The sequence below is a fragment of the Cucurbita moschata genome, unplaced genomic scaffold (assembly GCF_002738365.1).
Source record: "Cucurbita moschata cultivar Rifu unplaced genomic scaffold, Cmos_1.0 Cmo_Scf00003, whole genome shotgun sequence".
Classification (NCBI taxonomy): Eukaryota; Viridiplantae; Streptophyta; class Magnoliopsida; order Cucurbitales; family Cucurbitaceae; genus Cucurbita; species Cucurbita moschata.
In genome coordinates, this window is record NW_019268519.1 from 6237769 (window position 1) to 6262976 (window position 25208).

The 25208-nt window shown below is 36.6% G+C and overlaps 3 protein-coding genes across 5 annotated transcripts; 1 reads left to right on the forward strand and 2 right to left on the reverse strand.

Annotated features, from left to right (window-relative positions):
- Window positions 1-1163: 1163 nt before the first annotated feature.
- Window positions 1164-3713, reverse strand: LOC111440857 (probable cysteine protease RD19B). Its single transcript, XM_023077675.1, has 4 exons — window positions 3210-3713; window positions 2815-2934; window positions 1767-2013; window positions 1164-1601 (listed from the first exon to the last, which is right to left on the reverse strand). Exons 1-4 carry the CDS (start codon window positions 3678-3680, stop codon window positions 1312-1314), a joined length of 1128 nt encoding a protein of 375 aa, XP_022933443.1. The 5' UTR covers window positions 3681-3713; the 3' UTR covers window positions 1164-1311.
- Window positions 3714-5213: 1500 nt separating this feature from the next.
- Window positions 5214-9395, forward strand: LOC111433514 (purple acid phosphatase-like). Its single transcript, XM_023070567.1, has 8 exons — window positions 5214-5767; window positions 6511-6711; window positions 6807-6918; window positions 7092-7321; window positions 7398-7536; window positions 7725-7945; window positions 8783-8904; window positions 9012-9395. The coding sequence occupies exons 1-8, from the start codon at window positions 5585-5587 to the stop codon at window positions 9211-9213; spliced, it is 1410 nt and encodes a 469-aa protein (XP_022926335.1). The 5' UTR covers window positions 5214-5584; the 3' UTR covers window positions 9214-9395.
- A 1013-nt stretch (window positions 9396-10408) lies between these two features.
- On the reverse strand, window positions 10409-14160 carry LOC111432345 (chromatin remodeling protein EBS-like). Of its 3 annotated transcripts, XM_023069199.1 has the most exons (6): window positions 14026-14160; window positions 13850-13974; window positions 13385-13730; window positions 12911-12979; window positions 11072-11207; window positions 10409-10617 (listed from the first exon to the last, which is right to left on the reverse strand). In XM_023069199.1, exons 2-6 carry the CDS (start codon window positions 13920-13922, stop codon window positions 10591-10593), a joined length of 651 nt encoding a protein of 216 aa, XP_022924967.1. In that variant the 5' UTR covers window positions 13923-13974; window positions 14026-14160; the 3' UTR covers window positions 10409-10590. The 3 variants fall into 3 exon arrangements, with proteins under 3 accessions (XP_022924967.1, XP_022924958.1, XP_022924975.1); XM_023069190.1 differs by having other exon boundaries at window positions 13850-14159; XM_023069207.1 differs by lacking the exon at window positions 10409-10617 and having other exon boundaries at window positions 11126-11207; window positions 12902-12979; window positions 13850-14160.
- Between the last annotated feature and the right edge of the window lie 11048 nt (window positions 14161-25208).

The window sequence follows — 25208 nt, forward strand, 5'->3', positions numbered from 1 at the left end:
TGTGGATAATATTGCTTTCTTTAATCCTTTTTTGAAGTGAAATCGATCACAAGTATCTCATTTAAATGAAATTCTAAGTGACAAAGTTTTGAAGATCTTTTCAACTGATTGCTCTTTTGGATTCTTTGGTATGAAAGGAATGGACAGATTTTCAATGATCATCCCTCCATCTTTGATGCTTTTAATGCTCTTTATGTGGTGTAAAAGCATTAACATCTGTTTAGATCTTTTAATCTTCTCTTTTTTAATCATGAATTAACAAGCTTTGTTGAAAACTTTTCACTTTTTTAATTTCATTCATCAATGAAATAATGTCTTTGGACTATTGAAAAGTTTATTCTAACTTAGAACTTCAAACAAAAGATGATTGCTTTGTTGTTAGTTGTTTACATATATGGGCGCAATGTGACTTAATTTGTGTATTAATTCTATGATGTGTATGTGTATTGAAGGCATAGAGTTTGTTTGAGTTAGGTATTGAGTAATGTCAAGGATTGAAAGGTGAATTGTTTTTTTTGTTAGTGTCAATAAGTTTAGAGTTGGGTGATTATAATGTTTGTGAACTAGAGAGCTTTCGTGTGAATGAGCGTGTTATCGAATTAGAGAGCTATCGAATTAGAGAGCCTTTGTGTGAATGAAGATGTTATACTAGAGAGATTTTGTGTGAACGAATGTTATCAAACTAGAGAGCTTTTGTGTGAATGGATGTTATCGAACTAGAGAGCTTTTGTGTGAATGGATGTTATCCAACTAGAGAGCTTTTGTGTGAATGAACGTTATCCAACTAGAGAGCTTTTGTGTGAATGAACGTTATCCAACTAGAGAGCTTTTATGTGAATGAACGTTATCCAACTGAGAGCTTTTATGTGCATGAACGTTACCAAACTAGAGAGCTTTTGTGTGAATGAACGTTGTCAAAATAGAGAACTATTCCAGCTATTGTGGAATGAACGTTATCAAACTAGAGAGCCTTCGTGTGAATGAACAATATCGAATTAGAGAGCTTTCATGTAAATGAATGTGTTATTGAACTAGAGAGCATTTGTGTGAACGAACGTTAACAATAGAGAGCTTTTGTGTGAATCAACGTTATTAAATTTTGGCATTTTGGCTTCTTGGCACATTCTCGCCAAGAAGAAGAACAATAATGAATAAAAACAATATACACTTAACTTTGTGTCTTATTTTTTTGTTGGGTTTATTGGTGTAATAGCGAACATATATGCATAGGCTGTAGCTGATAATAAGTGCATCAGCCTTGAACGTAGCTTTTAGAATTCACAGTTTCATGAACTTGGATGCTCCTCCCATCTACTCAGCTTGTGCTACAATGGGAGTCTGAACTGCTGCAACAGTTGACACCAAGGAATCAACTCCACAGATATTCCTACCTTTGCAAATCCTGTAGTACCCATTTTCTCCCCAATTTGGTCCCCAAGAGTTCTTGATGATCCAATAGTCCCTGTCTCTCATTCTGATGGGAGCATACCCAGCTGAGCCATAACCCACCAGCAAAACTCCATGATCCAACCGCTTTGAACATATGAATGGACATGATACTCCTCCTATGTATGTCTGCATGAACACCGCATTGATAGCAACTGCATTGGGGTAAAAACACACAACTTTTATCAGCTGCTAGTGACCCGTTTGATAGTAGAAGTTCAGGAGATAAGAGTCCTTGTTCGTTAAGATTTTTTTGTTCCTAAAAGTAAATAACAAAGCAAAGAAACTCAATTTTCGTTTGAATATAAAAGGGTATTTACTTGCAAGTGGGCCATTTTTCACCAGATTTGCAGCAATTTGATCCTCATCAAGTGAAACAACGCTGAAATTGGCAACTGATGCTGCAATCTTGGACCTGTCAAATTTACAGGTTTCACGATCGGTTCCAGTGTAGGGATAATCTTGCTCCCTCATCAGACCTCCAACTTTTAGTGTGTATTCAAGTGCACTATTCATCAGGCCACCATTGCAACCAGAATCACAGGAACCAGCTTCCTCTGAATCACACTGCAGAATACACAAGATATATCCATAACTTGGAAATACTAAGTTAAAAAGTTATCTTATATGAACCAAGACATCCATCATCACCCCTAAATAAAATGTTAAATGTTGTTCCAATTATCACGGAAATGTTCTAATTCATCCCACAACAATTCAAACACATAGTTATTAATTATGACCATAAAATATGAAAGTTATACCTCAAAAAAAAAGTATTTGTGTTTTCCTTTAATCATCTATAAAGAAATTGTTCCAATTATTATGGAGATGTTCCAATTCATCTTACAGTTTTGAGAATATAGTTACTAATGATCATAAAATATACGTAGTGGCCATAAAATATAAAACTTGGCCATAACTTTCATAAGGTAATAGTAAAAAAAGTATGTGTTTTCCTTTGCCTGGCTTTAGTTTTTTCTTTTTGTAATTCTATGCCATTATATATAGTTTAGATTACATGTTTAGAATCATTATATATAATTTAGATTGCATGTTTAGAATCATCCAAGATATAATCAATCTTGGATTCGAATCTGAGACGAAGTGTGAGGTTTTAAATTGATTTTCTATTAAATACTTTTTTTTCACTAAAAAATGGACCAAACCCAAGACAACAGTGAATGTAACCACGAGAAAAATCGAAGGAAATATCATGGGTTGATTAATCATCCTGACATCCACAAGAAATTAATCACAACTTCAATTGAAATAACGTTATTACATAGCTATCATGATCTATTTATAAGTGGGAATGATGAGAACAGAGCAATTACACAGCTATTTGAAACAGAGAAGGAAACAAACCTCGTGATCACAATCTACAAGCTGCTGTTCGCTCAAGCTAACAAGTTCTCCTGTCGCAAGGAAATTAGCACCTTCAAGGGCACCGGTTGTACTGAAACTCCAGCAGGATCCGCAAGTTCCCTGATCCAATATACATGTTCATAGCTAAACTTCAACAAACCAAAATGGAAGGATAGCAGCTAATTGTAATGACATTAATATATGGCGTAAGAACTAAGGATCAAAACACACGCAAAACGCATTTCAGATCAACAATCGTCCTTCAATCTTCCACAGATAAAAATTTGTTTACCAACAAAACTTAAGGAAAAAGAACAAACAAGAATCAAATCACATCTAGAACTCGAAAGATTGCGATTAAACAAGGGAAATGAGGTGAAAAAATAGCACGAAACCTGATTTTTCACCGGAGTTACAGCACCACGTTCTCTCCAATCAAAACCACCCGGAAGATTCTCCGTAGGGAGAATCGGAGCCTGATTGGCATCTAGAGGAAGTTTAAGACGGTGACCTCGTAGTCCTAGAAAGGTTTTCTGAAACTCAGAAACGGTCAAATCAGAGAACTGAGTGACGCCATGAATAGCGGATGGATCAAAAGACTGATGGCGGAGCGCTCGTCGCATATTAGCCTTGAAGATCCTGAACCTGCGATTGTGCTCTTCCTCGGTAGCATACGATTTTCCGAATTTTCGCTTGAAGAGCAAAAAGTGGTGCTCCGCTTGGAGCGGGAGATTACTGGATTCGCCGTCGTCAATAACTTGACGAATCAGCGGACTGACGGAATACGTCGAGGCCAAAGATTCCGATGAGCAGAGAGCGGCGGCGGCGGCGATGACGACGGAAAACAAAAAGAAACTCCGATCCATGATTAAAGACAAATTACAAGGGGCTTCACGGTGGCTCTAAGGTGCTTTAAAGCGGGAGAATTAAGGGTAATACAATATCTATTTTTGTAAATGGATAATTCAAAATATTATGAACTGCGAATATTGACCGTAGATTTACAATATCTTGTGGGCCCCACAACTTAACGGTATAGATTGCTTTAACGTGGCGGCGTAGTTCCCGCCATTTTCAGTTAGTTAGTTAGTTAAATATATGTGGTGGCCGTTGGAGTTATTTTTTCCCACCCTATATTTAATTTTAATTATAATTTTGGTTACAAATTTATTTCAATTTGCCATTTTCCCCGAATTTTAAAATATTTATTTTAATTGTAAATATTTACAAAAAATACTCTAATTAATTTTTTTTGGGGCTAATATACATGACTCTCAAATTATCATATTTAAAATCAATAATAATAAATAAATTCAATAAATACATTTTGTTTAGTCTTAAAATTTTTTGTTTGGTTCGTAGGTTGACATTTTACGTGACCAACCCAAATATAAGGTTAGAATAGAAGCCAAACTAATCCCTATTTTATTTTTAAAAAATAAAGAATATTTGCCGTTTGTAACTGATGTTAGTGATGCTGTAACTTGTAAATGTTTGATATTTGAACTTTATAAGATTTTAATTATTTATGTAGCTTGTATAAACCGTATTTTTTTTTTAATAATTAAGTTAATCCAATTATTTTCCGAATACTTCTTATTTTAATATTTTTTACTTTTGAATATTACCCCTTTTGAAAGCCAACGTGAATGGTTTCATTTTTGAAGCTATATAAAGCCATCTATGTTGTATTTACAGAGGAGACTTAAAAAATGCAGCAAAAAGAACATTTGTGTTTGCTTTTAACCAATGACTAAGTATCTTTGCAATTCTATACGGTTTAAATTGTTTGTTTAGAATCATTCAAGCTTGACATATCAATCTTGCTTGTGGAGTGATTCGAAGCTCAAATGTTTTTCGATTTTGTTTGCTCTAACTAATACGAGGAATGTTTGCATATTTGACTCCAATTAGATGAGTGTCTTATGGATTATTTTAAATATTCGTCATTTTTTCAAAAAGATTTTAATGTTGTGACTTAAGAGTAACAAATAGACGAAGAAGTCGATTATGGAGAAACGCTGGGGATATCTAAATAATTTATCAGCATCAATTAACATGCACTCTGCGAAAGTGAGCATTTAATGTTCCGTAGGAGAATAGTACTAGAAAAATGATAATAAGATGTCATAGTAATACATGAATCGAAGCGGGTGATGGAATTGAACCCTCGATGAAGATGAAGAAACTAATTTTAAGATCATCTAAATTTTTTATTTTAATTATGAAAAGAAACCCATGTGAATTAGTTTGATGCTTTCTTTAAATTCAATGAATAAAGTATGCCAAATTATGGTCCCTAGTATGAATAATATGAATGGATAAGAACTTTGAATTAACAAATTATAAATTCAACTCCTAATCGATGGGACCCCATTTGGACAACCGCCTCTGAGACGGAGAAGTAAGCGCGAGACGAGAACGACGTAAAGGTAAAAATGAAATATGGGAATGAAAAGGAATGATCATTCGTTCGATCAAATTCGATGGAATCAAAGGCATCCACGAAGTCAAATGGGAATATGCCGTCATGGGTCTCTCCAGTTTCTCAAATATGAACATTCGGTGATCGCATCCAACTATTTCAGAGTGGTCTTTGCTGCGGAGAACGACTGAGCATTGACTTATCTTTTGAGGTTTTCAAATTTTTTGTGTTATTTTGATGATATTTTGCTCGGATTTATCAGGGGAGGGTTCTTGAAGAGTGGTGGTTTGTTTTGACTTTCTGAGATTGAGATTTGGGAATCGCCATTAGAACAGAGAGGTGAGGATGAGAGTTGTGGATTTTTCGCTTTCTGCTTCTTTTGCTGTTTTGATTCTTGTTTTGAATGGCGTGGAGGTCTGTAATGGCGGCGAAACAAGTCGGTTTGTGAGGAATGTTGAGAAAACTGTGGATATGCCTCTTGACAGTGATGTTTTTGCTCTGCCTCCTGGTTATAATGCTCCTCAGCAGGTCTCTTTTTCCTTAAATTTCCACTTCATTTCTTCTTCTTTCCCTGTTAAACTTGTTGTAACTTGTCGTGAAGATCTATATGGTTCATATTCTTGTTTATTTTGGTTATTGACTCTCATTTAGTTCATAACTATTTTGATTCATATAAACGGTTGTCTACGGTTGTCTAGGATGATTGAGTATTGAGTTTGATCGAGTTTGAATTTGAGAGGAACTTTGTTGAGAGACTTTGTAGTGTAAAAGTGTGAGATATACACTTTGATTATCGAGATTGATTGCTACTCGTGGATGTAGGGAAATTTCTTCTCTCCAAACCACGTTAATCTTTGTGTTTCTTTGTTTAATTTCTGTTTATGGGTATGTGAGTGCGAACGATCTTGCTTCCGCTTCCGCTTACGCTACAACAAAACTATCATTAAACTCTAAAGTGTAGGCCGGCTAGTTATGGTATAGTTCTAGTTTTTTGTTCTTACTCTTAACGCCATCACTCATCCGTGGACTTGAAAATTAATACCATATACAACAAGTGAGTATCAATGTGGTGATCCATAGCTTTGAATATAGGATTTCTGAGTCTGATATCTAGTAAACTACCATAGACTTTGGTGTATTTGAACTGTTGAGCTATTCCATTTGAAGTTTGATCTTGATTGTCTTTGAGGATCTAATGACTGCCTGTGGGCTACAATTTTAGCCTCTTTTCCCCACTTCTGGTTTGTTATTGGATGTTTTGATCGTTGAAGGTTCATATCACCCAAGGAGATCATGAAGGGAAGGCAGTGATTGTTTCATGGGTGACTCCAAATGAAGCAGGATCAAATGAAGTACTGTATTGGAGTGAGAACAGCAAGCTTAAGAAACATGCTTTTGGAAAAGTATATACTTATAAGTTCTATAACTACACTTCTGGCTACATTCATCACTGCACCATTTCAAACTTGAAGGTACAGACAATTCAATCTATATTACTTGTCAACATCAAGGCAACTCTTGTTCTTCTCTTCAGGAATTCTGAATTCTCTAACTTACCTTTTGGCAGTACAACACCAAATACTTCTATGAAGTGGGAATTGGGTACTCTCCGAGAACATTCTGGTTCGTCACTCCTCCAGAAGTCGGTCCGGATGTCCCCTATACGTTTGGTCTCATCGGTGAGTTAATTGCTCATGCCATAATTGTCTGTTTGTTGTTCCTAGAAGCTAGCTGAAATGTAGCTTAGCTATCTGATACTTTAAGCGTTGTTGGGATCGTTTTATTAACGCCTTGTTGAGTTGGTTGCTCTGACTTGTATGTTCAATGTCGTGGTGTTTAACGTGGTTTGCAGGGGATCTTGGCCAGAGTTTTGATTCGAATATAACGTTGACTCATTATGAACAAAATCCACATAAAGGGAAAACAGTTTTGTTTGTGGGGGATCTATCTTATGCTGATAACTATCCATTTCATGATAATGTAAGATGGGATACATGGGGAAGATTCACAGAGAGAAGCACTGCATATCAGCCTTGGATATGGACTGCAGGAAATCATGAAATTGATTTTGTCCCTGAAATTGTAAGTATGCAAATGGCTCAAATGAGGTTTCCTACATAAAAGTATGATATGTTTGACAAGCATGTTTCTTTTGCAGGGCGAAACCGAGCCGTTCAAGCCATATACGAACCGTTATCACGTCCCTTATAAAGCCTCTGAGAGCACAGCTCCGTTTTGGTACTCGATCAAAAGAGGTCCTTCGTACATCATAGTCTTGGCTTCCTATTCAGCTTATGGTAAACACTTCCTTTAGTTTTATTAGCATTCTCCTTTATCAACACTTCCTAAGGTATTAAAAAGGAAAATACAAGGGCATATGGAAAAATAAGCCCCGCCCCACGAAAGAATGTCCGAAAAACGACACAAAGAGAGTCGAATCCAACAAAATCAAGCCAACATTTGTTCCATTTGATAATGTTTCTAGGTAAATACACTCCTCAATACAAATGGCTTGAAATGGAGTTCCCAAAAGTGAACAGAAGCGAAACACCATGGTTGATTGTTCTGATGCATTCTCCATGGTACAACAGCTACAACTATCATTACATGGAAGGAGAAACTATGCGAGTAATGTACGAGTCATGGTTCATAAAATACAAAGTCGATGTCGTCTTTGCTGGCCATGTCCATGCCTATGAAAGATCTGTAAGCACTTCCTCTTCTTAACATTCCTTTCCAATCCTACCACTGTTGCCTGTCATAATTTGTATGTTTGAGAGGAGTAAGACTCAAAGGATTTGTTCAAGTCTATTCTTTATGTTTGGATTCTTTATGTTTGGTTTCATGGAAATCGTTCCAATTTTCTCTATGAGATCCCACATTGGTTGGGGAGGAGAACGAAATATTCTTTATAAGGATGTGGAAACCTCATTCTAGCAGACGTGTTTTAAAAACCTTGAAGGGAAGCCCGAAAGGGAAAGCCCAAAAAGGACAATATCTGCTAGTGGTAGTCTGGCTTAGACTGTTACAAATGGTATCAGAGCCAGACACTGAGAGATGTGCTAGCAAGGAGGCTGAGCCCCAAAGGGGGTGGACACGAGGCGGTGTGCCAGCAAAAATGCTGGGCCTCGAAGGGAGATGGATTGGGGAGTCCCACATCGATTGGAGAAGGGAACGAGTGTCAGCGAGGACGTTGGATCATGAAGGAGGGTGGATTGTGAGATCCTACATCGGTTGGGGAGGAGGATGAAGCATTCTTTATAAGGGTGTGGAAATGTCTCCCTAGCACACACGTTTGAAAAACCTTGACGGGAAGCCTGAAAAGGAAAACCCAAAAAGGACAATATCTGCTAGCGATGGGCTTGGGCTATTACATTCTCTATTCTATGAATTTTCCTCCAAACTTCTTTAATGAGTGCAAGCTAGAATTTGATGACTGTTACTATTACTAACATGAACGAGTCGCAACCGAAGTTTTTTCATATCTTGCAAGATTTCGTTCGCTGTTCGTAACACAGAACAATTATCTTATGCTAAATACAGGAAAGGATTTCAAATATTGCATACAACATAGTGAATGGCCGTTGTGTTCCTGTGAAAGATCAATCTGCACCTGTATACATAACAATAGGTGATGGAGGAAACCTTGAAGGCCTAGCAACAAAGTAAACTTTCAATTTCTCATTTTATATCCTACCAATGGATTCACAATATAACTTGTTTCCTGCTCGTTCATATTATAAACCATAAACTCATTTGTTTCATGATGCAGTATGACGGAGCCACAGCCTTCGTACTCGGTGTATCGTGAAGCAAGCTTCGGGCATGCCATATTCGATATCAAGAACCGAACTCATGCATATTTCAGTTGGAACAGGAACCACGATGGCTATGCAGTTGAAGCCGATTCTCTTTGGTTTTTCAATCGACACTGGTACCCGGTGGACGAGTTGTCGTCGAGTGTGCAGAAATGAAAATTATTTGCAAGGAAAAATGAGAAAACAACCATTTTTAATAGCTTTACCAGCAAATAATACTCATATCAGATGAGTTCAATGTGAAAAACTTTGATTTCATTAGTGTGTGATAAGCCTATGGCCTTGCTGCAACTGAACTGCTATCAGAACAATTAACAAGAAGGGAGCTTATTCTGGCAGTGTCAAAGCTTCAATTCTGCAACCTTTAGCTTTAGAATTCACTGTCGGGTTGAGTACGGGATTGACATTAAAAGTTTCTAACAGTGAAAACTACTTATTAAGTTTTATCGAACCATAGAGATGAACGGGTAAGTTTTAAATTATCCTTAAAAAAGAGTTGAAATTATGGATATAATCAATTGAGTTTTCTAATTAGATTAGGTAAGGTAGATGTTTAACAGTTTTGGAGGGTAAATATAAACTTCAAGTTCTATGGTATATTAAAGATGGAAGGGAAGCCAATAGAGAAGATTGTATAAATTGTATAAATGAGACATTTGACTTTTCGATGTCTTTTGCTCGATGGATTATGTATAGATAAGTATCAACAATGGACCACAAATGAATGGGCGCAGCCTGTAGACTAGAGTGGTCGGTGCAGGAGGACCGTTCTCGAGCTAGAATGGGTAAGTGAAGTAAAATTGATCCTTGTTCATACGTGAACTTTTCAACTATTGTGAATAAGTTCATTGTTCCAATTCATAGACAAAATAAATGGATAACTCAAGTACTTATAACCCACCAAGCAAAATCGGTAGTTTCTTGGTCTGGTCAATTGAGGAAAGGTTCCACTTAACGAACAAGTAAACACACTTCTTTTAATATAATGCATTGGTTGATTGATTACATAATTGGTCATCTAGATATAGTTGAAGCTAATGATCGATAGGGAAGGTGACATGGGGTTTATGTCGTAGTACCATCGTGACCAAATACGTAAAAATTTATCATCTTTAGAACTTCATCTTGCTATCTACATTTTGATCTCCCATGCCACTTTACAAGTATTTTAGTAATTTTTCGATCAAACGAGGCTAAGCTCCCTCACCCATTGAAAAGATGAAGAGACTAGCCCATCTTTAAAAAATACATAAGCTACTCTTTACCGTTTTGAGTTGAAACCTCAAGTTTATCTCATAGACCTCACAATTTTTATAAGATACATGAGTTACTTTTCTCGTCATTGCTATAATCAAATAAAAGAACTTCAATACATTTCAAACCAGTCCCTCTTCTAGAAATGAATCTGGACACACACAGTAGGTAGTATTTACATGATCCTAAATCTATGCAGTTGTTCCAACTCATTAGGAATTTCGAAGCTTTGGTTCTTAACGACTCTAAGTCAATGTATTTTGTTTATTTACACTATCATCACCTCCGTCGTCGTTTCGAATCCACCTGCAACAACATTCGAACATATTATTCATCATAATACGACCATCTTTTCGTAACAAAAACCAAGCACTATTCGTCACGCTAAAGATTACCACAATATAAGTCTAATCAAAATGAAATGAAAGCTACTAGTAACACTTCCATGTTCAAAAGGTCTCCAAGTTTTTCTTTTCTTTTTGTGAATGTTTGAGCCAACTTGGGCACATTTTGACTGCTCCCATAACATCACTATCGAACCTTAATACATTTGGTTGCCATTAAAACGAGGAGGAGATACCTAAGAGAAGAATCAACTTCAACCAAAAACTAAAAAAGAATGTGCATGATATGATTGTCACCTGCTACCTTAAGGCTCACTAAAACAAGATGGAACTAGATTATGCAGTTTGATCAAAACAAACAATACAAACAGTGACATTCAACAAAGGACATTTATATTCAGCAGCTTTACAAATACCTTTGTCTCTGCAATTTTAGATGTAGACTGTGAATTCTGCAACTTCTTTTGACCCTCTGGAGAACAACTTTCACAGAAGAAGTGGTCAAGTTTTTTAGCTTTTTCTGCAGACATTTCTATACAAGCAGGATGAAACCTAAATAAAGAATATCATCCACTTTAAGATTCAGATTTTATGCTATAAAGCCATACATCGAGCGAATGATTCACAAAGTATCTTAGCAAAGCAGACATCAAAGGTAAATCAATTAAACACTTCCAATTAATGTAAAGTTCCAACTAAACTACAGCTATTGAACAAAAGGTATAATTTACATGATTTGAGTGCTACACAAAGAACATTGTAAATGAACTTGACTATATGGGTTTCCTTGTCAGTAAAATCCTGTCGTTGCTTTCCAACCAAAGATTATAGGAACATTAAATTCCATAAGAATGAGGTAGTAGTACGTTGAAGCCAAGGGATTTCCTTTTTCCTTGTTCAAGGGGTTGCCAACAAGGGATGACTTCAAAGAAACCAAATATAGATGATTCCTAAACCCAGAAGCTTGGAGGACATCTCCAATCAAAGAGATTTCTCATTAAGAAAATGAAAAGAATCACACCCAAAAGCAGGCCAAAAAGCCTCTATCTACTAATTTTATGGAAAGCATCCTAGTGTAGTTACAAAAGGGTCATAAAGTACGCTAATTGGATGTTGTAATTAAAATGAGATATAAATGAAACCTAAATCATTTTAATTTCCAATATCTTTGATCAATATAAATAAGATCATTAAGGCAAATTGTTTCAGCTGAAGCATAACTCCTATTTCAAATTAAATTTTCTAATAATCTTTTTTTTATATATAGGAAATAACATGTTTTTTCAATGAAATAAGATTACTAGTGATTCATAATTCAATGAACCAATTTCCGTCGAGAATACATTCATATCTAACCATGTATTTTATGTTTGACTTTAATGTCATCCTTCACTGTAACAGCTCAAGCCCATTGTTAGTAGATATTATCCTATTTGAGCTTTCCCTTCTCGGCTTCCCCTTAAGGTTTTAAAAGGCATTTGGTAGGGAGAGGTTTCTACACCCTTATAAGGAATGTTTCGTTCCCCTCTCCAACCGATGTGGGATCTCACAATCCACCTCCCTTGGGGGCCAACATTCTTGCTGGTACACTGCCCGATATCTGGCTCTAATACCATTTGTAGCAGCCCAAGCCTACTGCTAGCAGATATTGTCCTCTTTGCGTTTTCCCTTCTAGACTTCCCCTCAAGGTTTTAAAACGCGTTTGGTAGGGAGAGACTTTCACACCCTTATAAGAAATGTTTCGCTCCCCTCTCCAATCGATGTGGGATCTCACAACTACAAAGTATGTTTTTCTCTTATGTGAAGCATTTCTGGACTCCGGGTAACATTTTATGCAAACCACCTTAATCCTAGAAGCCAAAGCTCAACACTTCAGAGAGCATCCAGAGTTTTTTTTATCTAATCTCCTTGTGTCGATCAAAACTCTGTTCTATTTTTTACTCCATCTATATTAAAAAAGAAATGAAGAGAAAAGAAAGAAACAAACCGAGCCACACATCTGGGATAGATAATGTTTATATAAGGACCCAGAAACAAAGATTAGGTTACTTCTCATTTATGATTTGAAAGAAAGAATGTACATTATTACAATTCCAGATAAATTTACGTCAATTTGTTTTACTGTAATTATGCTTCTATTCCGTAGGCTCCAAATTACAGAAGATACACAAGCCAATATGAACAATAAATACCTTCATAAGCACATAAGCTAAGGCTGCAAAAGAAACCAATAGCATAATACACACCCAGCTTACCAATCACTGCATCTCTCGCACTGAACCATTAGGTCATCGGGATTATAAGGCATCTCACATTTGCAATATCTGCTACATAAAATCAAGTGAAATTTTGCACCAGAAGAAACGGGTAAAGCTATGCAAAAAGGAGATTCATGAGCTTAAATGACATGTAATGCTATACATAAAACGGTTAAAAAGAAAGGAATGGTGGACAGAATTTGATCTTCAAATAGCAATAAGAACATCAATTGAAAGAGCTTTTGGTACTTGAACTCATGAACTGTATAAGAGCTATGAACTGAAAACCAAGACAATCAATGCTGGAACCACAATGCAGCTAAACTAGTAAAACTTTGCTAAAGAAATCTACAGAAACCAATTTCTTCCCATGTCAAGTGACTCAAGTAAAATCAGAGTGATCAAATTCAGGAGTACAGAATGTAAAGCACACAATATCTAAACCAACAATTGAATTAAAAAGAAACTCACACAGCCACTCGATCGGGAGTGAAAGCCCCAGTAGCGGAATTATAGTCGAAACGGGAAAAATAGTCCTCATTCCCAACAGCATCAAGCTTGGTATAATTCTTAAATGTATGCACCGTACACTTTCCCTCGATGGTATCTGCGCTTTGAACGTCGTAATGGTCGGAGAGAAACAACTCCTTCGAGCCATGAAACTGTCTCCGACCCCCAATCGATTCCTCCGGCCGGTAATACCAGCGAACATGGACCTTCACATTGGCCCCGCGAGAATCCGCCTCAATCTTCTCAATCTTGGCCACATACGACGGTTTCGAGGGTTCAGAGGGCCTCATAAGCACGCAGTCGCCGGCTAAGAAGCACAAAAACCCGTAAAATTCCGGAAGATCAGACACAGACGGGAAAACGGAATTATCTGAAAGATTCCAACAAAAAAGGAGAAGAGAAAGAGGAGGCAGTGGATTGTTTTACCTTTAATGGTTTTGTTGATGCGTTTGACAGTGTAGGAATCTAGGGTTTGCCTCGGAGCCTTGGGTTTGGCCATCAAAAGCGAGCCCTGGAATTAGAAGTTGGAGGAGGAAATGGAGAGAAGTTGGAGCGGAATTAATGGAAGGAAGAGAGAAAAGGTGGGAGAAGAGAGAAGTTGGCCGGAAAATGAATCGCCGGAGTCCAGCTGAGGAAAATGTCCGGCGGAGGAGTGGATCTGCTGGTCACGTGGCGGCATATGCCAAGGCCAAAACTTTACTTCCAGACGCAGGACAAAGTCAACACTGATTGGCGCACATTATTATTACTCTTTTTTTTCCCTTTTTATTTTCACCTCAAAATTAAAACCAAATTTTGTTTTAAAAAATAAAGCAATAATAATAATGATAATTTAATAAAAATATCCCTAAATTTATACTTTATTTTTTAACCTCGGGAGTGAGGCTCCGTGGGGACTCGTATCAAATGAGGTCGGGAACTGGGAACTCCCATTTAAACGGGACATGAAAAGAAATTTCTCTTCATTAACTAAATTGGGTCAGGGACGAGAATTATATTTTCCATCCCCATCTCCATCTCGAACCTGCCTAAATTCCCAGCAAAAGTTATATTGAATATTCTCCTTGTTCCACCCGATAGACATCTCTACTCACGTTTGAGTGGTCGGGTACCCAATGGAAGCTCTACTCTCCCCTCTCTATTTCAACTCACTTTTTATTACTAATTTCTACTCGCTGTCACCTAATTAGTTGCAATAAAATATAATTTGCAAGAAAAAGAACAAATTCACGTTCTTACCGGAGAATAGAGTAACTAAAAATGTATATTTTAAAATTAATAATAAATTCACGTCAATTAACTTTAACTTTAAGAGAACTAAATTAGGTTTCATTTATTTGAATCAAACCCTAAACTCAAACCGTATGTGTGCAAACTCTACTGCAAGAACTTGGATCGATATTGTTTGATAAGCATGATGAGTGTATGGCCAGCATCTCGTCTATGTGAGTGGGGATAAAATATGCTGGAAGAACTCATGTTCGTATGTGAAGAAAGTCTTTTGAATTTGGTTGTCCAATTTATTATGATTATATAAACGTCACATAAGAATATGTTAAAATTTTTGTCTTTCTGTAACTTAAATTTGTGTTTTAGCCCCGTTTTATTAATGTTTTTTTGAAATATAACCAAGTGAATAAGACATGAATTACCATTTTAAAGATCGGTGATTCAATCTTCATCCTCGATATTGTTGAACTAAAAAAATTGAATTAGTCAAGATATTCGTAATCAGTTAATATTTTTCTCTTATGATTTGATTTGTAGTATATTTTATTTTATTCCCGAGATTTAGTTAGTTTATATTTTTCTTATTTGTATGTATTAATTGGTATCTTGTATTCTATTTAAACGGTGAATATCAATGAAGATCAAATATTCGATCCCAATTCTATTTCTCATTCTTAACTATGTATGGTTTACTTGAGTAATAATATTTTCAGATCTATTCACACTTTTGGGTTGAGTAATAATATTTTCAGATCTGTTCACACTTTTGAGTGGTAGATATTGTGTAAGTTGGTATCAGAGCCAAGTTCAAGCGGGTAACCAAGGGTTTGATATTATTACTCAATGATATGAATGGTGGAAGTGCTTCTGTAAGTAAGCTATGAAAAAGCTTGTTTGGTTTCAACTAAAATTTTTAGAAAATGAGCAATAATTATAGTTATTGGAAGTTATGTATAGAAGCTTATTTACAAGGGCAAGATTTGTGGGATTTAATTGAAGGTGATGACACATAAATTGCAGCAGATACTCCACAAAATAATGAATTACGCCGACAATGGAAGATCAAATGTGGAAAAGCCTTATTTACCTTGCGAACTTTGATTAGCAAGTAGATTATGTTCGTGATTTAAAGTCACCAAAGCAAGTGTGGGAAACACTTCAAAAGTTATTCACTAAGAAAAATACCGCTCGATTGTAGTTTCTAGAGAATGAACTAGCTGTGGTAACTCAAGGTAATTTTTCTATTGAAGAATATTTCTTGAAAGTGAAAAATTTGTGTTCTGAAATTTCAGAATTAGATAGAGGAGCCCGTGAGTGATGCTCGATTACGGCATTATTTGTTAGTGAAAGAGTGAGTGATTGAATGGTTGATGAGAAGATAGTATTAAGAAGACTCTCTATATTAGAATACAACAAGTAAACAAATCAAAACTAAATCAACTCCTAACAATAAGAGATTTAATCAAATACTAACTGACAGCAATCTAAACAAACACGTAATCTTTTAACACGTGATCTTTTAACACTCCTCCTTGTTTAGATGCTTTGAACTCAAGCTTTTTCCTGAACACTCGTCTTACTCCAATTATCTTTCTGTTTAGAGGTCGATCAACTAACTCCCTGGTTTTGTTTTTCTCGATCACCGAAAGCTCCTCCTCTAACAGGTGCATCATCAGCCAAAGCATTTTGTCATTCATCTTTAGACTCTTCTAACATGCTACCAAAGATTAAATTGTTTGGTGCATTAGAAATCTAATTCACCTTCGTCAGTTCTTCCCAATTCCAATGCTCATTTCCAGCAAAATGAACATCTCGTCTCACAATAACACGGCTAGTGTGTAGTTGAAAAACCCTGTAAGTTTTGTCAAGCTTATCGCGCTTGATCTGCGGAATGTAAGTGAAGCAAAGACACCCAAATACTCTAAGGAACTTTAAAAAAAGGTTTGCAACCATACCAAACTTCAAATAGTGTCGGTCCTTCACAGCTTTTGTTGAAATTCGATTTTGCAAGCACACAACAGTGTTTGTTGCTTTTTCCCAAAAACGTTTTGGAAGATCCTTCTCATGAAGCATGCATCTCGTCATCTCCATTATGAATCTATTCCTCCTTTCACTGACGCCATTCTGTTGAGGAGTGTATGGTGCTGTCAATTGATGTCCAATTCCAGCCTCTTCACAAAACTTGTTAAAAGTTTCTGAAGTGTACTCCTTGTCATTATCTGATCTTATAGTCTGAATCAAGCATGCATTTTCATTCTCAACCCTGGCTTTGAATTTCCAAAATACACCCCAACTTCTTGTTGGGTTTTATGTCCTAAAACTCATAGTTTGTAAACAAAAACATATTCTATTTTCAATAAAGTTATTATTGTTGTTTATTCAGTAAAGATTGTTATTGAATAAAGTGAACTTTACGATCATTAATCTAAATCCAATAAACTAAGAACACTCTGGCTATAGTATGATTACTTGAACTGTATGTAGAGACATAAGAGTGGATAAAGTTCAAGTATATAGTCAAAATGATCTATAGTATAAGGATAAGGCTGAGTACCTTATTCTAGGACACTATGGATGCGGCCCACTTTTGTATATGATATAAACAATGTGATCACTAAATTGTACATGTGAAGACATGTGAGTGGGGGCGTCCTATGCAATGAGTATTGCATAAGATCGGACCATGAAGAAAACCACTCTCACTTTATAATGTTGTTTACTTTGAGACTGATTTTCTTTTCATTCGATAACCTAGGTAACTCGGTTTTAATCCTGAAATAACCATGAACTCCTGTTTATTCGGAATTATCCTTAGATTTGCATGGGTGAGAGTGGCTCTAGTTCGCCGACTCAACAGACCTCCCATTTCAGGGGTAAGACTGGGTGAATGGCTGGGGACGTGGGGTGCAAGACGGAATTCACTCCTACCCACTTTTAGGGATAGAAGAAAGGTAGTTCCCTTAAGCACTGACTCCAGGTCTTGAACAAGGGGCCCCACCCTCTCATTGGCCTGAGAGGGATTCGGTTTACTGGTTGGACCACAAACCAATTGTTCATTAGAGGATCAGTGAGACATAAGGAACAAGAAGTAACTTCAGGGGTAAAACGGTAAATTGACCCAGCTCTAGTTACGAACAACCTGTGAATGATCGACTTACTAATCATGGTTATATCAGATGGATAGAAATATATCTATAGTGAGGGGAGTGCAACTACTAGGCTATAGTGGAGTGTCCTAGTAGTTAACGAATGTTGGTTAACCAGGTTAATGAGTTTAATCGATTAATCTTGGATCGTTAGAGCCCATGATCTATAGGTTCATTAGGTCCCTCTGCTAGCTCATATCGGACTAAACCATAGGATAGTGTGACGAGTGAGTTCGAAGTGTTCGAATTCAAATTAGGGAATATGCGTTACATATATACAATATATTTAACCGCAATTTTGTTTTATTTACGAATTAAACAAAAATAGAGAATCTGAGATATTTAAATAAGATTTAAATGTCTTAATCAATTATGTGTCGGAATTGATTGGGATTGACATTTGAATTAATATTAAATATTAATTAAATAGTTTAATTAATCATTTAATGTTACTCTAATTTGAAATTCATTATTCAAATTAATTGTTGAATTAAAATGAAGAAAGATCCATGTTAGTAGAGTTTTGAGGTGTCAAAATTTGGTTGAACTAAACTTGCATGCTTGCCAAATAAACCCCACAAGTTTGAGTGGAATTTTGAGTGTCAAAATTTGGTTAACTCAAACATGCATGCTTGCCACATAATCCCAAACATTTGAGTGGAATTTTAAGTGTCAAAATTGGGTGATTTCAAATTTGCATGAACATGCAAACATGACTCTTTAAATAGAGTGATCATGGTACATGGAAGGTCTTCTTCTTCTTGGTGAAAAACCTTGAGAAAAAACTCTCACAAACACTCTCTTCACATATACAAAATCCCTCCCAAGTTTAGTCACTCACCGGATTCCACAATCCCGTTCTAAGGCCGGAGGATAGTGGAGAAGACACTAGTGGTGGTTCGAAACTGGTTCGTGAGGAAAAAGGAGTTTGAACTACAAAAGGTTAGTATCTAAACTCATTAAGTTTTAATACTTATGAACATGCTAGTTTTTTACTATAATTGATGTTCTAAGAGTGCCTAAGATTCAAATTGCTTCCGCATGTGTTATATTAACACCATCACTTCTGACTTTTGCTTCAACAACAAGATTCAACACATTCTTATTAGATCATCAATAAAAACAATGTAATAAAGATTACCATTTAATGATGGTGTTTGCTGAGAACCACAAAGATCAGTATGAACCAGTTGCAGCTTTTTCGAAGCTCTCCATGCTTGTTTAGGAAAGGGTTGCCTATGTTGCTTCCCAAAATTACAAGCACGGCAAAGACATGTCATCATCAATGTCAGCGAGTTCTTCTACTAGTTTCTTTGATTGCACCTGAAGCAAACCTCAATGATAAAAGTGCCAAAGTCTTTTGTGCTAAATCTCAGTGGCACTAGCTCTAGATATAAAGGTCATCTGCTCTTTCTCCATCGGATTTAGAGCAAAGCTTTTCCTTTCATTTTGACATTGAACAAGTCTTTGCCACTAGTATCTCTGATCAAGCACTGTTTATTCTCAAACAACACTTTATAGCTTTTATCAAGTAATTGACTAATGCTTAAGAGATTTTGATCAATTTTAGGTACAAATAAAACATCTGAAATCGGCAGGAAAACTCAACGAGAAGGAATGGAATGGGTTACTGTCTATGAATAAACTCAACGAGGAGGAATGGAATGGGTTACTGTCTATGAATTCTCACCTGCTAATACAAATCTAGTTTTGAGAGAATTTGAAAAGAGCGGTGAGACGTGTTATGGAATGGGTTACTGTCTATGAATTCTGTTATGGAATGGGTTACTGTCTATGAATTCTCACCTGCTGATACAAATCTAGTTTTGAGGGAATTTGAAAAGAGCGGTGAGACGTGTTATGGAATGGGTTACTGTCTATGAATTCTCACCTGCTGATACAAATCTAGTTTTAGGGAATTTGAAAAGAGCGGGGAGACGTGTTATGGAATGGGTTATAGGGAATTTGAAAAGAGCGGTGAGACGTGTTATGGAATGGGTTACTGTCTATGAATTCTCACCTGCTGATACAAATCTAGTTTTGAGGGAATTTGAAAAGAGCGGTGAGACCTTGAAACACGTTCCTAGTCCAAGAGATGCTAATTTGATGCACATTCTTTATAAGAACTGATCTAATCTAGTGCCCACAAGGCTCTCAACAAGAATGGTATTCAAACCAGTGGGATGCTAATTGTGGGTGCGAAACCTGTGGATCCAATGGACGGGTAGACACTAGATGAAAAGTTAAACATGTTAGACGAACACGACTCTCCACAATGGTATGATATTGTCCACTTTGAGCATAAGCTCTCATGGTTTTGCTTTGGGTTTCCCCAAAATGCCTCGTACCAATGGAGATAGTATCCTTTGATTATAAACCCATGATCATTCCCTAAATTAGCTGATGTGGGACTTTTATCATCCAACAAAACAATACAGGATTCATGGTTCTCCTACCGGTATCTTCTCGAACTACAGAACTTGCAACGAGAGGAGGTACCACCATTGCTTCACCATCCAAATCATTAGTGTCTAAGGTCATAGATTTGATGTTTGGAGTCTAAGTTAGGTTTCTCCTCTCCCGTGGGCGTATAGATTTTCTATGGCAAGAAATTCCTATAAATTTGAGAGCTTACACACGTTGACTTGGCGTGATATATGTTAGCCCGTTATTACTATGAACAATGTCCACAACTCTCCATCTTGATACCTATGATTGGTTTTTCGGATTCATACTATTACAAAATGAGACAGAAGGAAAGTTGCATGACGTTGGAACATTTTATAGGCCCTTGAGAACCAACAAATATGGGGGGCAGCCGGGTGATCTTCTGTTCTTATGGAGACTTATTTGGAGGCTTTGGATCTTTGGGAAGCAATAGAAGAGGATTATGAGGTCCCTCCACTTCCAGCAAATCCTACGATAGCACAGATCAAAGTACAGAAGGAAAAGAAGACAAATCTTCTGTTCTTATGGAGACTTATTTGGAGGCTTTGGATCTTTGGGAAGCAATAGAAGAGGATTATGAGGTCCCTCCACTTCCAGCAAATCCTACGGTAGCACAGATCAAAGTACAGAAGGAAAAGAAGACAAGAAAATCAAAATCAAAAGCTTGCCTCTTTGCAGCTATATCTCCAATGATCTTCATACGAATAATGTCCCTCAAAACAGCCAAAGAAATCTGGGATTACCTCAAAGCTGAATATGAACGAGATGAGAGGATTCATGGAATGAAAGTCCTGAATTTGATTAGGGATTTCGAGTTGCAGAAGATGGAGTCTGAGTCGGTGAAAGAGTACTCTAACAGACTTCTCAGCATTGTCAACAAGGTGAGATTACTTGGTTTTATGTTAAATGATTCCAGGATTGTTGAAAAGTTGCTAGTCTCTATTCCAGAGAAGTTTGAAGCCACCATTACTACTCTGGAGAACACCAAAAACCTGTCAAAGATTACTCTTACAGAGCTCTTGAACGCTTTACAAGCACAAGAGCAAAGGAGGTCTATGAGGCAAGAAGGTGTGATTGAAGGTGCCTTACCTATTAAGCATAAAAACAATAGCAGGTATAAAAACAAGAAAAACTTCAAAAATCAATTGACGAATGAAGATTCATCTGCCAATTATCAGAAGACAAAAGGAGGAGGTTCCAAAAAATCCTATCCACTTTGCCGCCATTGTGAGAAGAAAGGTCATCCACCATACAAGTGTTGGAGAAGACCTAACGCCTTCTGCTCCAAATGCAATTAACTTGGACATGAAGCTGTGATCTGCAAAGTCAAAGGTCAAGTGCTTCAAGTAGATGCACAGGTAATTGATCAAGAAGAAGAAGATCAATTGTTTGTGGTCACTTGTTTCTCAGACAAAGAATCAAGCGAGAGCTGGTTGATTTACAGTGAGTGTACAAATCATATGACATATGGCAAGAAGTTTTTGAGGAACTAAGAGACACTGATGTCAAGAGAGTGAGGATTGCCAATGGTGAACACTTGGAAGTCAAGGGAAAAGACACCGTAGCTATAACAAGCTATGAAGGTACAAAAATTATTCCAAATGTCTTATTTGTACCTAAAATTGATTAAAATCTAAGTGTTGGTCAGTCACTTGATAAGGGTTATAAGGTGTTGTTTGAGTATAAACAGTGCTTGATAAGAGATGCTAGTGGCAAAGACTTGTTCAATGTCAAAATGAAAGGAAAAAGCTTTGCTCTAAATTCGATGGAGAAAGAGCAGACGACCTTTATATCCAGAGCTAGTGCCACTGAGATTTGGCACAAAAGACTTGGACACTTTTATCATCGAGGTTTTCTTGAGATGTAGTCAAAGAAGCTGGTAGAAGGATTCGCTGACATTGATAATGACATGCCTCCTTATCGTACTTGTAATTTTGGGAAGCAACATGGGCAGCCCTTTCCTAAACAGGCATGGAGAGCCTCGAAAAACCTGCAGCTGGTTCATAATCATCTTTGTGATCCTCAGCGAACACCATCATTAAATGGTAATCTTTGTTACATTGTTTTTATTGATGATCTAACAAGGATGTGTTGGATCTTCTTGCTGAAGTAAAAGTCAGAAGTTGTGGGTGTATTTTGGAAATTCAAAGCCAGAGTTGAGAATGAAAGTGCATGCTTGATTCAGACTATAAGATCAAATAATGGCAAGGAGTACACCTCAGAAACTTTTAACAAGTTTTGTGAAGAGGCTGGAATTGGACATCAATTGACAGCACCATACACTCCTCAACAGGATGACGTCAGTGAAAAGAGGAATAGATTCATAATGGAGATGACGAGATGCATACTTCATCAGAAGGATCTTCCAAAACGTTTTTGGGGAAAGCAGCAAACACTGTTGGGTGCTTGCGAAATCGAATTTCAACAAAAGCTGTGAAGGATGGACACTATTTGAAGTTTGGTATGGTTACCAACCTTGTTTTAAAGTTCGTAAGAGTATTTGGGTGTCTTTGCTTCACTTACATTCCACAGGTCAAGCGTGATAAGCTTGACAAAAAGGCAGAAGCTGGCTTGTTTGTTGGGTATAGCACTATGTCCAAAGCTTACATCGTTTTTCAACCACACACTAGTCGTGTTATTGTGAGCCGAGATGTTCATTTTGCTGGAAATGGACAATGGAATTGGGAAGAACTGACGAAGGTGAATCAGATTTCTAATGCACCAAACAATTTAATCTTTGGTAGCATGTTAGAAGAGTCTAAAGATGAACGACTAGAAGAGTCTGAAGATGAACGACAAGAAGAAGAGTTTGAAGATGAACGACAAGATGCTTTGGTTGATGATACACCTGTCAGAGGAGGAACTTTCAGTGATCGAGAAAAACAAAACCTGGGAGTTGGTTGATCGACCTCTAAACAGAAAGATAATTGGAGTAAGATGGGTGTTCAAGAAAAAGCTTGGAGTTCACAGCATCTAAACAAGGAGTGTTAAAGATCACGTGTTTGTTTAGATTGCTATCAGTTAGTATCTGATTAAATTATATAGAGCTTCTTGCTCTTCGTAATATAATCTTCTCATTAACCATTCAATCACTCTTTCTTTCACTAACAAATTAGTTGTTGAGGTTCAAAATTCATACATTTCAACTCCTTTGAACACGTCAAGGATCAACCAAGAATATCACTTGTTGAGCTCTAAAATTTACACATTTCAACTCATTTGAACGCATTAAAGATCGAGATTAGTTGTTGAACTCTAAAATCCACACAATTCAAACTCGTTTTAACACATTAAACATAAACGAAAAGATCAAACACTAAACACTAAAATTCATACATTTCAACTCGTTTGAACACATTGAAGAACGATCAACCAAACGGACCAAATATTAAACTCAAAACTAAACTCATTTCAATACACAAACGAACAAAATCAACAACAAAGATAAGTAGAAAGAACAATTTACAAGAAGGGATTGATTGAGAAAAGGGTGTATGAACAATGAATGAATCATGAAGCAAAGAAGGGAATAGAACAATGAGTGGATGAAGCTCGTCGACAGTGATGAGGAGAAACATGAATTCCTTTGCAATCAGAATGTTTCTTCCTTTTCTTCGCATCTGGATGTGTTGGTTTCTTCAAGTCTTCTACACATCGAGCATCCGCTATGCAAGCAAACGACCTCGCCTTTCCTGAATAGTACCTCGACAATCCCCTCCTATACTCCAACTCCACAACGTCAGCTATACAACCCATTCAAATATCAAATATTTACAAGTCTCACTAACATCGATTACAAACGTTAAATATTTTTCGCTTCCGTAAAAGTAGGGTTGAGTTGGGTTGTAACCTTATTTTCGAGTGGGTCGAGTTAACTCAATCAAAAAAAAGTTAACCCACAAACCGAACTGAATTTTTTAGTTTTTCAAAAATTTAATCCAACCCCGGAAAAAAAAAGAAAAAAGGAAAAAAAGCTAACCCAACTTAATTTTTAGGGTTTGATTGGGTGATCTAGGTAGTTCGGGTTATTGGGTCATATGAATACCCCTAGTTTTGAAATATATATATAAAAAAAAAAAACAAAAAGAAAATAGTTATGAGAGGAGTATGCAAATACGATACTAAAAAGACGGTAATCTACGTTGGCTGCGTTTCTCATTACCCACGTAAAAGGAAACCAAAAAGAAAATAGTTACGAGAGGAGTATGCAAATACGATACTAAAAAGACGGTAATCTACGTTGGCTGCGTTTCTCATTACCCACGTAAAAGGAAACCAAAAAGAAAATAGTTATGAGAGGAGTATGCAAATACGATACTAAAAAGACGGTAATCTACGTTGGCTGCGTTTCTCATTACCCACGTGAAAGGAAGATTATGTTTGTAATGTAAAATTTCCTTTCGAGCTTACCCTCAAACCTTTAAAAACGTGTCTTTCAGAGTTATACAGTGGAATCGGTGTTCATCCAGATACTATCCTTTTTGGGATTTCCCTTTCGAGCTTCCCCCTCAAGGGTTTTGGGCTTTCCCTTATCGACTTCTCCATTACGAGTATGTTAGGGAAAGGTTTCTACACCCTTATGAAGGGTGTTTCGTTCTCTTCCTCAACCAATGTGAGATATCACATCGTTTTTTTTTAAACGTTCCGACATGATGCTTGCACGATAGTCACACAACAAAATTGAAAAACCCGAACCTACTATCTTGTAATTATACATTCAAAACGATGTAAAACAAGTATTAAACTAACAAAAAAAAGTAGGCCAAAATTGCTTACTTTTGAGGAAGATTTGCCCCAAGAGAACTCATATCAAAAGCCATCATGTTGTTTCCTTGATCTTTCATTTCCTTCAATTAAGAGAGTGAGGGAGGCTTTGTGGCTAAACACGCACAAATATTTATACAACATTTTCCCACAAAAAAAAAAAAAAAAAAAAAAAAAAAAAAAAAAAAAAAAAAAAA